The sequence below is a fragment of the Anser brachyrhynchus genome (assembly GCF_964034855.1).
Source record: "Anser brachyrhynchus genome assembly, chromosome: 14".
In the NCBI taxonomy this organism is placed as follows: domain Eukaryota; kingdom Metazoa; phylum Chordata; class Aves; order Anseriformes; family Anatidae; genus Anser; species Anser brachyrhynchus.
This window is the reverse complement of record NC_137709.1, coordinates 12272115-12290617: the sequence shown is the minus strand read 5'-3', so window position 1 is coordinate 12290617 and position 18503 is coordinate 12272115. Positions and strand designations below refer to the sequence as shown.

The 18503-nt window shown below is 41.8% G+C and overlaps 1 protein-coding gene across 4 annotated transcripts in view; it reads right to left on the bottom strand.

Moving 5' to 3' along the window:
- Positions 1 to 18503, bottom strand: part of LOC308177985 (protocadherin alpha-C2-like) — a 110202-nt gene that overhangs the window by 63961 nt on the left and 27738 nt on the right. Inside the window, exon 1 of one of the 4 annotated variants that reach the window (XM_080555945.1) lies at positions 13778 to 16024. The exons of the other annotated variants lie outside the window; for them this stretch is intronic. Within the exon in view, the coding sequence (XP_080412071.1) occupies positions 13778 to 15889 (2112 nt within the window). The 5' untranslated portion in view covers positions 15890 to 16024. Of the gene's footprint in view, positions 1 to 13777; positions 16025 to 18503 lie in introns of those variants that run through there. 4 annotated transcript variants of the gene reach the window in all.

Sequence of the window (18503 nt, the reverse complement as noted above, 5' to 3'; positions counted from 1 at the left end):
CAGGTGACCAAGCCCTGGCAAAGGTTGTCCAGAGAGGTTGTGGAGTCTCCCTCCTTATAAATACTCAAAAGGCATTTGGACATGGTCATGGGATCATTTGGGCTCCTATGCAATGCATCCCTGTACCTTCTGCACTGACATTAGGGACTCTCCCTTTCCCTGCACCCTGGTCCTGGCCTGGACATCGCGTTTCTTTTGCTCCCAGTCTTCCTGTTCTCAGTTTCCATTCTCAGCTCCAGCTCCAACTTTGATCTGGGCCACACGTAGACAACTGCAATTACAAGAAGGTCCTGCCAGCTCTTGGCTGAAACGGGGCTCTGTGTTGGCAGGACTTGCAAGGGTCTAACAAGTTCAGTGAACAAGAATTTCTCAAAAGCTTAGAACTCAGCCAACTTGAGGAGAGACCTCAACAGCTACCTAACATGACACAAAGATTATTTCTTAACAAATACCAAGTCTTTTTTCCAAAATATGCCTTGCCAAAGCTTTTAATGGAAAGTTCAGCCGCATTTTCATTACAGGCAAAATGAATATTTTTCACCACTCTCAGCCTGAGAAATGACCAAACTGTTCAGTCAAACTTGGCTAATAGGCAACCCCCGGTTCACATGTATCACCACTCAAGAGGCCTAGAGGGTTTTATAATAAATAGCATCAGACCACTTTTATACTAAGCAGTGGTATGAACACAGCCTGGAACTCTGAAAGGTTTTCCTTCACTCAATAACGGAAAGAGATGGAAATACAGAAGTTCCTAACTCCAAGTTAGCCATTTGAATTGCTTTCATTAAACAAACAAACAAACAACAACAAAACAACAATAATTAGAAAGTTGCTCACATTTCTGAATCTCCTTTCATCTGTTGCTGAAGTGACAGAGTTCTCTTCAGGTGACACATATGATTAGAGCAAAATGTCCTCCATATAAACAAAATAGGTCTACTACTACAAGCAAATGCAGCTTGAACACAAGATGCTACTATATACGGTAATTACTACTATCCATTCTCTCTCTGTAAAAGTATTTTGAAAAACATTCCTTTTAGAAGAATTAATATTACATTAAAAATGCGCTGTATTAAGTAACCCAACACTATTTATAATAGTAAGTGTGTCTTTCAGACAGAACAATTTTATATATAAAATTCCCACAGCTCTATTGGAAGCATGCCAGGCTTGTGCATTAGCAGAAGCCAAACATTCACTAGGAACAGTCTGATTGTACAGCATCATGGCTGATAAAGAGCATATTTCTCCTACCTCTGTGAAGGTGGCTGGAAGCCCCTGGTACAGCAAGACAAAGTGTATTATGAGACAGTGTAATATATACTTGTTTGGTATTTTAATGCATTTTAAATAGTCACAAGCTATGGAAGTCTTCCAGAATGCACACCAAAATCTCTTATTTCCAGAATGTGATTTATTTAGAACTAATGTATTTTATATACATGAGAAGAAATATGGCAGTGTTTTCAGAGGGAAAAAAAAATACAATGTACAGCTATTTTAACTCACTTCTTTGATACTCCTGCTCTATCTTGACTTTTGTTCTACTGAATCAGTTAGGAGGAAATAAGGACATTTAAAGGTTTTTGAAATTGAATGTCTTTGCCTTTTTCAATGCTTTGGACTGTCATGAGATGGCAATCATGACTCCTTAAGTCTTCTGTGTCCAGAAAAAAGTGCTGTCTCATTAAACAAAAGGACATCTTCCCTCTCTAATGTGAGAAGAGCATCACTGACAGCTGCAAGCTGTCTAATCTTGAATACTAGATCCACTATAAAAGTTAAACTTTTCCATGAGTTTTGCAATAGTGTAATCTCAGATAATAAACCCCAGGCTGTGAAGTGAGGTGAAAGATGCTTGCAGGTGCTCAAGTATTTATTTCTGTCCCAAATCTACTTTGCATTAGTGACCACAAGATTGTTAAAAAAATAATGAAAGAATAAATTCTTATAAAATCAATTTGCAAGTAAATAAGTAAGCATTCAAAAGGGCATTACAAAGGAAATTTATGGCTGATATTACCATCATTACATATTTTAAAGGAGATTTCAGAATTATTCCAAAAACCTCCATAGTATCTCATAGAAGGGACAAGGAATTAAAAACCCCTTACAGGACTTCAGTTTGGATGGACAGGTGCAGTGGCCACCATCACAAATAAAGCTACCTCTTAATTAGTATTAACAGTACAGTGCAGGCATAGGTCTAGGTAGGTACACGCTCATTTTGGAGTATTAGCAATGATTTTCAGTAAACTGAATTTTATATTAAATTAGAATGATACTTAAACTAAGTGCACTACAAACCAGCCCTCTCTCTTGTTCTTTAATCTTACTGGTATGTCAAATCTGGCAGATATCTCTACTACATTAATGTGTATGCTTCTTATGTGCTGGTTTCAACAAATTCACAAAATGTTACTCAGAAGAAAAAAAAAACAAAAAACCACAACACATAATGTATCCTTTTAAATTATACCCAAATCATACCGTACAAAGAAGGATGAAATTATTCTGCATGTATCATGTATGAAAACTAACATTTCCTTTCACCATCTTTCTTATGAAATTCATAATTGTTTTTTTCCAAACACTGAAGCGGATTACAATGATTGCTTCTAATCCCTTTCCATCAACTTTACTTGGGTGCTAGAGTTACAAACAGGTCCAAGACAGAGTAACAGAAGCTGTGAATTTGCCAGCAGAAAGAGCATTTAAAGGGAAGAGTAGGATTTCCTTATAAGATGTAGCATATAAACCACAGATTCTTATACAACACAATACAAACTAGTAGCTGCAGAAAAGCCATTTCCACACCTCCTCATTGAGTAAGGACACCACTCCATGGAACATCTCTCCTCTTCCCTGCTTACAGCAATCCTAGAACCCTGAGTGCAGAAGGCCATCAGCTGATTCAACTAATTAAGCTCATCATTTATATACTGCTGATTTATTCTATGAACCCTCATTTAATAAGGAGAGAGAGAAGAAATTTAATTTAAAGGTAAGATATAGACCTCTTGTGGAGACTGAATTATTAAAATAAATGCTTTCTATTTTCTAGAAAATACTTGTTCTACTGCAGGAAAAAAAAATATTTCAAAAGAGAGTATTGAGTTTAAATGGCAACGTTTTGGATGCAGGGGTGCTGGGGTGGCCTCCGTCAATGATGGCAATATAAATATAAATATAGATGACAATATAAACAATACAAAAGAGGACCACTTGGATTTGGGCTATTCTTTCATGCAGTGGGGACTTAGAGCTCCAGGCCCATCAGTTCAGAGTTCAGTTTTTTTCCAGAATAATCTGGTTCCTCTTTGAGCAGCCTGAATGAAGAAAAGCTGTTTCCTGAAACATATCATTGCAATAGTAAAAGGCCTCACCAGACAAAGAGCTCCAAAATGATAATATTCTTCAATGTGTACATGTATTCTACACTTATGCTCTGACCCTGATCAAACTGGCATATTTCCATGTTCTGCATTAACTCAAGTTAATTTTTCTTGTAGTTTTTCAAATAAGGTGAGATGCATTAAAGAGATTGAATGCCTTGTAGAGAAGCGTGATGTTGTAAAAGACGAGACAGGAACTCACTAATTCTAATCCCTTGACAAATATATAATATAATTAAAACAAACAAAGATGAAAGTGCAAACAGCAGTCCAAAACCAACTACCCTAAATCCTTTGAAGGTATTCCAGCTGACAATTCAGATTAGACAAGTCATTTACTAGTGTGATTTTACTTCAAAAAAAAGTGAGAGAAGGAGGCAGTCATCTCTTCTCTGACTGGAAGGAGGAAATCTTTTATCACCAGCTTTCCTTCCTGGCAATATTTGATTGAAAACAAATATCTTTAGAGTTCAATTATCTTCACTGTATCCATGATTGCTCAACTCATAAACAAACAAACAAACAAAAACAAATGAAGGATTCACTTAAAGGGATATATTGATGACCGAACTGATACAGGCCAAACTGCCTGAGACTAGGGTTTTACAAAGAAATAAAATGAGCCAACAGGAGAAAGTACATTTACAACATCACATTTTAATGATTCCTGAAACATTGTGGATTTCCTCATAATGTAAACCTGTACGAGATAAATAGCAGGCTGATATATATAGCAGAATTAAGATTATTTGAATTAATTTGGCTAGACTTTCTTTTTCTTTTGGGGGAGGGGGAGACTGACGGCTGTGAGGGATAGAGGAAGAATGGGTAATTGCAAGCAAATGGGATTCTGGCTAAAAATCTGAAATCCTTCTAAAAATTAAACACCTCAGCCTGCATCATTGCAAGGGTCTTTTGAGTTTACAATATGTTAAATCAGTCCTGTTTCAGCACCTTTAGCAATTCTTGTGCTCTTTGCAAGATCTGTGTCTTTTCACTAGATTTTTTCATTAAACAACCAACTAATCAATTACCCTGAGCAGCAAAGTGCTGATGCTTAACCAGTATTCATAAATTTCCCATTTTCTCCTAAACAAAGCTCCTTAAATTCTGTAGCTCTTTCTAACCAAATGCCAGATCTTTTGTGGTTTTGGTATGTTTGGTATCTTAAGGTGTATGAAAATGAAAAACATAGGAACCTGTTTCTAAGCAAATGTGTAATTTAGATTTTTTTTCTTTTCTTTCCAAAAAGAATAATTCAGAAGGCTATATATAAAAAAAACTGTCTAGAAGTCCATTGTGTGTGAATTTTCAGATAGAAATTCCTTGACATCACAAATCTTATGATCATCCTCTCACAGAGTATGCAGTCACTAAAAACTTTTCTTCCATCAACTCATTTTTCTCCAAACTCATTTATTTTTAAATCTCCACTGCACTAACTTTGACTGAGCAACAAATATCCAGGGACATTTGACTAGTGTTGTAGACACAAACACAAAAGCCAGAAGTTCTGCCAAATCCTGTAACTTTAAAATGGCTTGCTTCCTCTAGCTGCTGTTCTCTCAATTTTGTTAAACCAAAGGCTTAAACTTCTTAAGTCTCTTAAAGGAAAAAACAAACAAACAAACAAAAAAAACAGTGAAAGACAAAATTTTAAATCCTATCTCTGTAGTCCACAAGCATTTACTCACACTTCAGCAACATCTGTCTATCTCACACATTTGCAGCCCAGCACCACACTCTTTCCTAGGAACTGCCCAAGAGTATTATTTCCAGTGGGAATCCTGCTGGAGGATACAGTCTGTATCCTAGAAGCTGCAGTATTTGTCCCTCATCATCCTACAGCTCTGTACAGTAGGGCACAGCCATCACACCCCCTCTATTAAGGGCATCACAGAGTCATGGAGCGGTTGAGGTTAGCAGGGACATCTGGGTCCATTTGGTCCAATACCCTGCTCAAGCAGGGCCACCCAGAGCAGGCTGCCCAGGACCAGGTCCAGATGGCTTTTGACCATCTCCAAAGGGGAGACTCCACAATCTCTCTGTATAACCTATATCAGTGCTGCATTACACTCACAGTAAAGAAGTGTTTCCTGATGTTCAGAGGGAACCTCCTGTGCTTCACTTTGCACCCACTGCCTCTTGTTCTGGCACTGGACACAACTGAAAAGAGTCTGGCTCCATCTTTTTTACACTCTCCCTTCAGATATTTACACACATTAATGAGATCTCCCCCATGAGCCTTCTCTTCTCTAGGCTGAAGAGTCCCAGATCTTTCAGTCCTTCCTCAAAGGAGAGATGCTCCAGTCCCTTAACCATCTTAGTGGCTCTTTGCTGGACTCTCTCCAGTAGCTCTATGTCTCTCTTGTAGTTGGATTCATGGGATCTCACAAAATGAGAAGTCTGAAATCAGGCGTTATGCCTTAATACTGTAGGTCTGATCACACCCCTGTGAATTTAATATCATGCAATGAAAACTGCTTTAACCATAAGGATATTGTTCCAATCCCCATATAACTGTTGTCTACACAGCAGAGACTGACAGCTATTTCAAGTGCATCCCCAAGACAAGTAAGAAACAACTATGCAGTACAAAAGATGAAGAGCCCATTCAACTGTAAAAATACCTTGCTCAGCTCCTGCTCCCTACACAGGAATTGGCAAGTGATGAGGAACAGAATTTCTTGGAACCAACACGCCCATGTTTCTTAAATGAACATCATAAACTTTCATTTTGCAGACCAATCATATAAAGGTGTTTTACTTTGAGAAGACCGTTTTTTCAGAGCAAGAAACAAATGAAAAGCCTCTAAACAAGGTGTCAGGGAGAAAATATCCATCAGACTGGGACAAGCCGAGGGAGAGATGGAAGAAATAACCGATCAGAATAAATAATAATTTTTTTTAAAAATATCATCCCATTGGAACAAGAAAGAATCCAAAGAACAAAAATATGTTTTTAGAGACACTGCTCAAAGGCTGGAGAGTAAAAATCTCTCCTTTTTCTCTTAATGTACCTTCTTTCTCTGATATTTATTTCCTACTTGCTTTGTCAAATCTGCTTTTATTCTCCAGATGCCTCTGATAGCATCAAGTCTTTGAGATTTTGTCCTGCCCTTTTCTTTGCTTTAAAAACCTCAACTGAATCTTGTAATTCCTATGAGCCTGCTTGCTTCTCTTTTCAGTTCTGGTGTTGGGTTTTTGCTGTCAATCTTTTGATTAACTGTGACTTCAGATAGTCCACAGCAAGTCTAACTCTAAGCAAATGGATGATAGCATAAGTAGTTGGGCTATTGTAATATTTGCTGAAGACAACCATATAGCACCATTTGGAAGAGTGTTGCCAGCAGGTCAAGGGAGGTGATCCTCCCCCTCTACTCAGCCCTGGTAAGGCCACACCTGGAGTATTGTGCCCAGTTCTGGGCTCCCCAGTACAAGAGGGATGTGGAACTACTGGAGCAAGTCCAGAGGAGGGCTACAAAGATGATCAGAGCGCTGGAGCACCTGTTGTACAAGGGTTGGATGAGAAAACCAGGTCTGTTTAGGCTGGAAAATAGGAGACTGAGAGGAGACCTCATCAAGGTGTATAAACATCTGAGGGGAGGGTGCCGAGAGGATGGAGCCAGTCTCTTTTCAGTTGTGCCCAGTAAAAGGACAAGAGGCAATGGGCACAAACTGAAGCACAGGAAGTTCCGGCTGAATATGAGAGGGCAATTCTTTACTGTGAGGGTGACAGAGCACTGGAACAGGTTGCCTAGAGAAGTTGTGGAGTCTCCTTCTCTGGAGATATTCAAAACCCACCTGGACGCCATCCTGCACAATGTGCTCTAGGTGACCCTGCTTGGCAGGGGGGTTGGACCAGATGATCTTCAGAGGTCCCTTCCAATCTTGGCCACTTTGTGATTCACTGCAGGAACAACTTGACACCCATCACAGAAATGAATGACATCTAACAGCCCAATATACAGACTCCCACATAATTTCAGACAATTAAAATTGTGCATCTTGTCTGAGTGCTGTCTATAGACTATGTCTAAACACAGCAAAAAGAGACAAGATGTCTAAGACAGTATAAGATACTCTCAGCAGGTAGCTATGCCTTTCTAATGTGTAAGGCTCAAACATCAAGCATTTCCACGGACAAAGTTAGGCAGAAGAAACACCATCTTGGGAATCAACCTTCCCCCCTCCACCTCACCATCAAAGTCTTGTGATAATACTTACCTGACTGACCACAGAATCACAGAATGGGACCTTAAAGATGATCTAGTTCCAACCCCCCTGTCATGGGCAGGGATGCCACCCACTAGATTAGGTTGCCCAGGGCCTCATCCAAGCTGGCCTTGAACACTTCCAGGGATGAGACATCCACAGCTTCTCAGCAACCTGTTCCAGTGCCTCACCAACCTCTAAGAAAAGAATTTCTTCCTAACATCTCATCTAAATCTCCCCTCTTTTAGTTTAAAACCATTCCCCCTTGTTCTGTCATTTTCTGAGCAAAAAGTTGCTCCCCATCTTTTTTATAAGCAACTTTTAAGTATTAAAATGTTCCAATAAGGTCACCCCAGAGCTTTCTCTTCTATAGGCTGAACATCCCCAGCTCTCTCAGCCTTCCTTCATAGGAGAGGTGCTCCAGCCCAATCAATCAACACATTACGACTATGGAGAAGATAACTGCCATCTCAAGAAGTATCAGGCAATGTATTTTCTATCCCCTGGATAGGGAAGTATTCCTATCACTGTGTAAAAGGCCTTCTGGAAATATATATAATTCTGGACACAACTTTGCAAGAAATATATAGCCACATGGAAAGAGCAGATACAGAGATGGGATATTAGCATGATCAGACAAGCACAGAGATGACCTCAGAAAAAAAAATTAAAAGAGGTTGATCTGTTGTCAAGTAAAGCCTAAGAAAAATGTGGTTGCTTTCTAAGCTGTGAAGAAAACAAGCCGTGAAGAGGGACAACAACTACTTATTAAAAGAATATTGCTGGCACAAGAACAAGCATCTACAAATTCATAGCAAATAACTATTGACAGGATGTCAGAAGAGAGTTTTTCAAGGCCTTGGAAGAATAACTTTCCAACAGGAATAGTCAGCACAACATAGTGAATTTTGCAATTAAAAGGAGTATTTTTACAAGTAAAATTTAAATTTTTAAATGTGAAGATTTAAGATCAAACGATGCCTGATATAAAAAAGGACTGGACTTGATCCAAATGGTGTTTTCTTGTCTTATGCTTTCACATAAGTTGTACTACTCACATCCACTCTCCCTCAGCCCAGTTCATAATTTAGGCTTCCCCACTCATCATTGCCTTTAAACATCTCCAAATACAGACACATTACTCTTCACATCTCCTCAATGCCTTTGTCTCAAGCTACTCCTTCTGTCACTCTCCCTTCCACTACAAAAAATAGAACTGCGAGGCAAACATCAGACATGCAAAAGTTCAGCTTAGGCATCTGTAGCCTTTTCTGAACACACTGTTGTTGAACTTTGAGGCTGCATTCTTCTTTATGAAAGATAATAAGAGTGGTCAGGAAGAGAGAAACCTACTGAATTTCCATTGCTGAATTTTCTTTATCACTGTTTCTAGGATTTTCTTGGCCAGACTCCAAGCCTGACTTCTGTAGCCAAGAAATCTGCCTACACAACAGAATTCTTACAATGTTGACATAAGACTGCTGTTTCTGGACATGTTCAGACAGGAGAAAAATGTAAGGTAGCTCTACTTTTATATTTGGCCATGTTATGAGGCACGGTCCCATCAGAATGAGATGCAGGGAGGGCTTAACTCACATGGCTGGTCTTTACTTGTGTGAGTAAGCCACTGATGCTTAGCCTGCAGCAGTTCGGCACAGATTGCAGGCTACTGTCAAAAAGTAAGTGCGTCCATTTTTGTCACTTGAAATGCATGACACCTTGTGTAAAATTATTCCACTGCCATTACAGTTTACCAGGAAATATTCTCCATTGCTAAATTTGTGTCTATTTTTTAATGTAACCTAAATATTGATTGCAAAATCACAGAGGAGTTACCCCACTCTGAAGCTGCAAATATCTTACAGGCCTTTTATGTACACAATGGACAAAACAAGCAGACAAAAAGACTAAAAATCCATGGCCACATCATGACCCTGAAAACACTCAATGAACTAATGTTTCCTATAGTCAGTAAAGCCACCAATGCCTTTGTCTCCAACACAGCAAAGTAGCATTGCAGCGTAAGATGCTTTTCACTTAGCTGTCACATACGCTACATTGAACAAAGAGACAGCAAGATACTGAAAGATATGCAGTTACTGTTCACTGTATTGCTATTACAGCCATACATTGTTCTATTTTTAGATTTAACCTAAATAGAAGATGTAAAAGCATAAAATGGTCTCACACTTCTGTATACGTAAAAAGCACTCAAGCCTGTCATTTAAGCCAGAAGCAAAAGAGTACTACGAATAAAGTAACAAACCTAAATTTTGAAAATACATTTAATTCCGGGAACTGCAGCTAACTTTTGGTATATGTAGACATTTTTCTATCTTCCAGGTACTAAAAAAATATTTTTTTATAATCTTATATTTTATAATCCTAACAAAATGTACTTTTTAAATTTGTGATTTAAGTTCTGCTTAAATTATAATTTTGGAATTTTTCCTGGTGCCTTGATTTATAACTAAAGGAGTTGCTCCCAATGTCTTTTAAGTATTTGATGTTTTCTTTTTGTTACATGTGTATTCTTAGGCAGTAATAGAATGTGGCCTCCTTTCACTTCAGAGGATCATGTTATGTTTATATTTGTAACTCCAAATGATTTGGTCTGAAAGCACTTAAACACAAAATTCAGTCAACACCCAAACTTACAATTTGTTCGTTATTGAAATTTCTGTTGGTTAATGACAAAAAAAAATCCTCTCATTTTAACATAAAAGGAGTAAAAATATTCATCACTAAAAAAGTGACTGTGATATTTCTGCACAGAAATCATATTCAAGACCATAGGGATTTGGAATAAAGAACAGTTTTCAAGAACAAGTAGCAGTCCTCTTTTCCACCTCAGATAGCTGGAAACTATTTTTCAAGTATCTCTTTAACTTAACTCTATTTTATTTTAAAACTTGGAGAAACTAAAGCAGCTACAGAAATGAAAGTACACAAACTGCAGCTTCTACCCACACCCGATTTTAATAATTTACCATTTTTACAAGAAATGTGTAGAACCACAGAATGTTCTGAGTTGGAAGGGACCTTAAAGATCGCCTAGTTCCAAGCCCCCTGCCATGGGCAGGGACCCCTCCCACCAGCCCAGGCTGCCCAAAGCCCCATCCAGCCTAGCCTTGAACACCTCTAGGGATGGGGCATCCACAGCTTCTCTGGGCAGCCTGTTCCATGCCTCACTGCCCTCATAGTGAAGTCTTTCTTCCTTATATCTAATTGAAACCTACCCTCTTTAGTTTAAAACTGTTATCCCTTGTCCTGTCACTACGCTCCCTGCTATAGAGTCCTAGAGAGTCCCTCCCCACCTTTCCTGTAGGCCCCCTTTAAGTACTGGAAGGCCGGTATAAGATCTTCCTGGAGCCTTCTCTTCTTTAATTTAATCCTCTCCAGCTCTCTCAGGCTGTCTTCATAGGAGAGGTGTTACAGCCCTCTGACTATCCTCATGGTCCTCCTCTAGATCCACTCTGTGGTGGCTCTAAGGTCCATGTCCTTATTATGGGGACCCCAGAGCTGAATGCAGTACATGTAAATTATATACATGCATATATGTGTGTGTGTGTATATATATACATATACTTGAATATCCAGTAAACAAATCACTATGTTCATCAGCACCAATTTAATAACTGACAAAATTTTGTTACTAAGGGTAGATAAATTTTCAAAGTCTCTGCCCCTTACTCTTCTGCTCACTCAGTTAATGCATAGGCTTTGGACCTCCCACATGAGTCACACCTACAGTTTTCTATCTCTGCACATAGGAGCTAAGGAAAGAAAATTGCCCCCACCCTCACCCCCCTCCAAAAATAAAATAAAATAAAAAATCTGGAATTTATTTTCCCTACTATGAAAATTTCCTAAAAAGGTTTATCACATTTCAAGTCTAAAAATTCACCTGAAGGACTGAAATACAGCAAGATGTAATGAAACCCACTTGGTTATTCCTGTTAAAGAGATCAGGGATACATTCGCATTTTTATTATTACTCAGTCTACTAATATGTTAGTAACCTGAGCTTCAAGATCTTGCTCAATAGGAACAAAGACAATAATTGATATATATATATCACCTTTGTTATGAAAGTTTTTGCAATTATCATCTACTCTCCAGCCAAGGATACACTTCTAAGACAATATTAGCATTCCGGCAGAAGATGACTCACTTAAGAGATTGCCAAAGAGGTTTTACACCTCTTTAAAGGTACTAACTTAGCCTTTTTTTTTTTTTTTCCCAGATCCTCAGAATAATCAACAGCATCCCTAAAGTGCACTAAATGTTCAGATACAAATTCTTCTTTTGATACTGCCGACTGCTGTTTACTTGGACACTAGTTTCTTACTGAGAGGCACTGACACTTCTGCTTTTGCAAGATTTAGTTATTCCACCCCCTTGCGTAGTGAGACATGTCACTATAGAGACTTAAAACTGGTTATGACTGGTTAAATTCTAGGTAGACCATCAGGAGTAAATCAAATAGCATACATTTGAGAAAAGATCTTTCCTTGAGAGTAGAATTTATGTGTGAAAGATATTCAGAAAAGAGGGAAAAATATATATATATCACTTTGTCAGCAGGTGAATAAGAGAAGGCATGATAAACTAACTGCTTGGTTAAGGGCAAATAAGGAACCTTTTCTAGAACAAGGGAAGACTTATTAAAATCACTACACAGAAATTCAAGAGTTATAAAAGGAAGTGCTTTTCAGACACAGTAAAGCTGAATATGTATTCAATTAGCTAAAGAAGTTGCTGAAGCTACCCATTTATCTAGGTTCAAAATAGGACTGGCCATTTCTAAGTATTAAAAGGTATAATAATGATTTCAGAACTGAAAATAAATATCATGATTACAGACTTAGTACAATCTCTAATAATTGTTTACTTGGATAAAAACAACTGCGGGTAGCGTATTATACCATGTTTGTCTACCAAGGGTTCTCACATTTGCCTTGGGAACATCTGGAATCGCTCTTACCACAGAACATTGGCCTGGACGGAGCCAACACTGGTCACAACTCTGTAATCCTAAAAGAACTGACACCTGATTTCTCCTAATGTTTGAACATGAGACATACTGGAGCACCAAGTCTCAGAAACTTTTCCCTGAAGATCAGGATTCCCCCAGTTGCTTAAACTAAGGCATCAAAAGCTGACGTAACTGAAGAAAAAAATAAATCGCTCTTTAATAATATGTTTAATTTTGGTATAAACCAAATTAAATGACTGAGCCTACCTGAGCAATACATCTGGTTCATAGTCACAATGATGCTTTTATGGCCCGTAGCTGCTAACTAGACAAATAAGTTGCTGTCATACATAATAGAGAAAGCTGATGATCTGAAGGCAAAACATCTCAAAACTTCACAAAAATATACCTCATGTGTTGATGCACAACACTGGTTAAAAATATAACCAATGTTACTTTGCATATAAGAACACTGAATCTTGGACAAAGTAACACAGTAACACACAGAAGATTAAACCTACAACACATCCCACCTTGTAACCTTACACTGTGATGACAATAAGACATAACAGTAATGAGGAGAAAACAGATTGGTCAAAGGGTCAGAGGAGAATTATTTTAGTTTCACAAAACATGTGGATTGTTTTAAAGCAGAGATGAGCACTACAAATGACACTTTCTAAAGAGGTGCTAGATATTGAATTCCTGCTGTTACAACATAGGCCTACCTTGCACATTGTAAACCAGCATCTTGGCTGAGCAAACCCCTCACCCCTCAATGAAAAAAATCTCAGGAATTAGAAAAGAAATCAATGACTCCATATAGTGTAAAAAACCTCACATGAATCAGAAACTTGCATGGACTCTTATCATGACCCTACTTAGCTATCTGAGTAGAATGGCACAGCTTGTAAGGTATTTACCTTTCATTTACAATTTCTTTATCTTCAGCTATATCTGCACGTCCTAAATGTTTGTGGCAGAAATTCTCTTTTATCATCCCATGACCATGTTCCACCCAAAGAGAGCTTTTCAGTCAGATCCTGGCTTTAGGAAAGATATAAAAAGTCCTGAAGTTTCCTCCAGGTGCCATGAAATTACACTTGCTCTCCTGCAAACACCCTCAGGAGCTTCTAGGTGGCTACACGCTTGGGAAAAAAAAAAAAAAGAAAGAAGTACTTACCATGAGGACAGCACTCAAGCGATCACTTTGGACCTGCTGCACTTGGAGGCAGGGTCCTGGCACCTGTAACCTTGAGCCACTGGGAACGTTCCCAGCATCACCATTTGGGATGCTGCTGTTACCATGCCCAAAGCCTACAGATGCCCTGTATAAGTAGGTATGAGTCAGTTTACCCACACCAGTGACCTCCAGCATGTCCGGTGGGAGGTGGGAGCTGGGAAGCATGTGCACACTGTAGCAATACTTTTCATACTCGTCAGCTGGGCAGCAACAGCTACTGCTGCAGCAGCCTTGGTGGCGACAAGCCCAGCAGCGGCACAGCCGTGAAAGAGCAAGAAAGAGAAGGAACACTGTGAAAATGCAGGAGACACAAGCAAGGGAAACAATCAAGTAGAGGTTTGTAGCACTGAGCAGTGGTGGTGGCTCCCCATTGTCATCAAAGTCAGGCAGAGCCTGGGGCAGACTGTCAGCCAGCAGGATGCCCACAGTCACTGTAGAGGAGAGTGGTGGGTCCCCATGGTCCCGTACCACCACAACCACCTTGTGCTTGAGGAAGTCAGTGGTACGCATGGAGCGTGTGGTGCGCAGCTCACCGGAGTGTGGTGCCAGGTGGAACAGGGTGGAATCAGAGGAGTGGGCAAGATGATAGGAGAGCCAGGCGTTCTCTGCGTTGTCTTCATCGTCTGCCACCACTTTGGTCACAAGGTAACCCTCATCAGCCAGGCGGGGCACAACTTCCACTGCCACTGAGCCGTTCTGGCTGACAGGATATAGAATGGCTGGGGCATTGTCATTCTGGTCTGAGATGTAAACATTCACAGTTATGGCAGCACTCAAAGCTGGTGACCCATTGTCCTTGGCTTCCACTTGGAAATAGAAGCTCCTAAGCTGCTCAAAGTCAAAGGCACGTTTTGCATAGATGCTCCCATTGGCCAAGCTCACAGACAAAAAGCTGGCCAGGGCACTGCCTGCAACTGTGGAATTCCTGAGCATATAAGAGATCTGTCCATTCTCCCCTATATCAGAGTCAGATGCTGAGACCTGGTAGAGAAAAGCACCAAGTGGATTGTTCTCTTCCACAAACACATCAAATGTGTCAGCAGCAAAGACAGGGGGGTTGTCATTCACATCAGAAATCTGCACCCAGAGGGTCTTCTGAGTGGTGATGGGAGGAGAGCCCAAGTCTGTAGCAGTAATGGTGATGTTGTACCCACTGATCAGCTCTCGGTCCAGAAGCCCACTGGTGACCAGGCTGTAGTAGTTTTCCAGGGAAGGTTTTAACTGGAAGGGAAGGTTATCAGGGATCTGGCAGGTTACTTTCCCGTTCTCCCCAGGGTCCTTATCCATAATACTCAGCAGAGCTATCACTGTGCCAGGAACAGCATCCTCAGGAATGGGACTGGAAAGGGATGCAATTGTTATCTCTGGGCCATGATTGTTCACATCAGTGATCTCCACCAGCAGCTTAGCTGTGCTGGACATAGCAAATGCCCCTTTATCCCTTGCTTCAATAAGCATCTCGAGGAGTGGTCTCTGAACAGCTGAAACATCATTGACTGTCACCTCCCCAGTGTGCGGGTGAATTAAGAACATTCGCTGTAGGTCAGCAGCAGTAGTATTGCTAAATGAATACATGACCTCTCCATTGGGACCTTCATCCGAATCTGTAGCATGCACTTGCACTACCAAAGTGCCATTGGGGGAGTTTTCCAAGACACTTGCCCTATAGACTGATTGTTCAAATTCTGGTGCATTGTCATTGGTATCCAGCACAGTCACAATGACCTGAACATCACCAGACTTTGGAGGATCCCCACCATCTTTGGCTGTAAGAACAAGTCTGTGAGTGGCTTGCTGCTCTCTGTCTAAGGCTTTCTTCAGAACCAATTCAGGATACTTACTGCCTTCCCCACGCATCTGTATTTCCAAATGGAAATGTTCGTTGGGATTCAGGGTATAATTCTGGACACCGTTGGTACCTTCATCAAGATCTTGGGCACTGGGGAGTGCAAACCGTGCCCCGGGTGACAGGAATTCAGGCACATTTATATGATATTCACTTACGGGAAAGATGGGGGAGTTGTCATTTATGTCCAGGACTTTAAATTCCATCCTATAAAGCTCTAGAGGGTTTTCTAGCACAAGTTCATAATTCAGAAGACAGGTAGATTTTAATTCACAAATCTGCTCTCTGTCTATGGGCTCGTTAATAGATAAAACCCCCGTGCTTGCATTTATATTAAAATATTGCTTACTTGAACCGGTGATCACGCGAAATTTCCGGGCTGAAAGTGCAGCCGCATCTATTCCTATATCCTCCGCTATGTTCCCCACAGACGCTCCGCGCTCTGTTCCCTCGGCGACGGAGTACACTACTTGCCCGTTCGCGGTGCAGCAAGTAAGGCAGAAGACCATCAAATAGACCCGCATTCTTCCTCCCCTGCTCAGCTCCCCGCAGCCCGGCTCGGCAGGAACATAATCCGGTATTTCATCAGACGCCCGAAGTTCCCAAGCGAGCGGGCACCGGGGCGCACCGACGGGAAGGCGAGAAGTTCGCTGCAGCCGCGGAGGCGCCCCGGCCCCGCGCGGCTCCGCCGCTGCCGCCGTGTGCGGAGAGGCGGCCGCTGCGCTCCGCTGCGCTCCGCTGCGCTCCGCTGCCCCCGCCGCCGCCGCTCGCTGTGGCCGGCGCGGCGGCCCCGCGCGTCTCTTACCGGGCGCACGGCGGCGGCGCCACCCAGAGGCCGTGGCGCCACCTGCGCCGCCGGGGGAGGGGGCTGCGACCCCCCGCCGCTGCCACGCCGCCGCTCCGTTCCCTTTTTTTTTTTTTTTCTTCTTTTTTTTTTTAAACGCCCCGATAGAGACGTGGAGAATGGACGGGGGGGTTGGGGGGGGGGGGGGTGAAGGTAGCTCTGGGTCCCCTACTCTGCGGCAGGGCTGGGTTTCCGTAAGGGAAAGCTGCGGAGAAGCCCCCGCTCCCTCCCCCTTTCTGCTCCAGCGAGACGATGCGCCCGCCGCCCGCTATCAGAGTAACAGGGCGGAAAGGAAACGCGTATGAGAAGTGACAAGCATCGGCTAAACACGGGTCAGCATAGTCCCAGCACGCTCTGGCTGAGAACAACATCTCCCAGAGGGGTTTTAAGAGCACAATTAAAGGAGGCAGTCGGCTCTGTCCTTGTTAATCTAAAAAGAAGGGGAAAAAAAAAAAAGGAAAAGAAAATGAAAGAGGGAGAGACTCTTTCCTGTTTCTTCTTCTAGGCACGGTAAATTATCTCGGATTATTCGATAGAAGGTGGGTCTCTTCTCTGACAGTCCCAGTCTGACCACCCGCAGCCACAGACGAGCTCCCATCCAACCCACCGAAGGAGGATGGGACAGCTCGGGTGGGCGGGGGGAACTGGGAGGCTGCAGAATGCAAATTACTTGCAGAGAAGTAAATACCGGCGCCAGAAAGCTCTTACATTTAGGACAAGCCCAGGAACTGTTGGAAGACGAGTTGCTACCACACAGAGGTAACAGACCACTCATGAAAATCAAAGCTGTCTGCTCCCCCGACTCACTAAGCAGATGGGAGAAGGCAGAATGCACTGCAAAACACCTTCCTGGAGTGACCTTCAGCAGCAATTTACCCCGGCTTCGACCCTGACAAACCCTCCAGTCTCCTGAGATTCCAGCTTCCTTCTTGAGAGCTTATTAACATGAGATCCTGATCAATCAAAAGCAAGAGGCTATAAACGTGCGGCAAGAACAGATCTTAACCCTTCTGCATCCGCTGCTTCTTTATGCAGCTGAGAATTTCTGTGCAAGTGGAGAAGATGGTGAAGGGTCTGGAGGAGAAGAGGATGAGGAGCAGCTGAGGTCTCTCGGTTTGTTCAGACCAGAGAAGCAGAGGCTGAGGGGAGGGAGGCCTCATAGCAGCCTGCCTCATAGCAGCTTCCTCCCAAGTGGAGCGGAAGGGCAGGTGCTGATCTCTGCTCTCTGAGGACAGCGACAGGACCCGAGGGAACGGCATGGACCTGTGACAGGGGAGAATCAGGCTGGGTGTTAGGAAAAGGTTCTTCACCAAGAGGGTTGTCAGGCACTGGAACAAGCTGCCTAGGGCAGTGGTCATGGCACCGATCCTGCCCGCGTTCAAGAAGTGTTCGGACAACGCCCTCAGACACATGGTCTGATTTTTGAGTGGTCCTGTGTGGATCCAGGAGTTAGATCCTTGTCAGTCCCTTCCATCTCAGGGTATTTTATGACTCTATGATTCTAAGAGCATTTCTATTACACAGAATATACGGCCTTTTAAAAAATGGAGAAAATCAGGAGCACAGCCAGAAGCTAGATATTAAGTTAAATAAATAAATAAATAAAATCAATAGATCTCTTTGAATCCTCACAGCTCAGCAAAAACTCCCAGTGAGGTTTCTATCCTGTCAGCACCAGAGCAAGCCTCGGTCAGCCCCAGCACAAGTATCTGTAGTTATCATCATTTTCTAACTCCCGATGATCCTGGGAGTGCCCGAATGTAGCATTTTCCTTTTATTGCATTGACTATACAGCCTCTGTTAGAGCTGCAGGGGTCTGAGTGAAGAAATTGTGAGGCTGGTGTGCACACACCTTATTTTACACACCATGTAAATTTGTCAAGGGACTACTGGATACAGCACATAATGTAAGTATCTGTAATACCCTATTTACCTTGGTGTTTGATTTTTTTTTGTTTGCTTGCTAACAGCAGAAA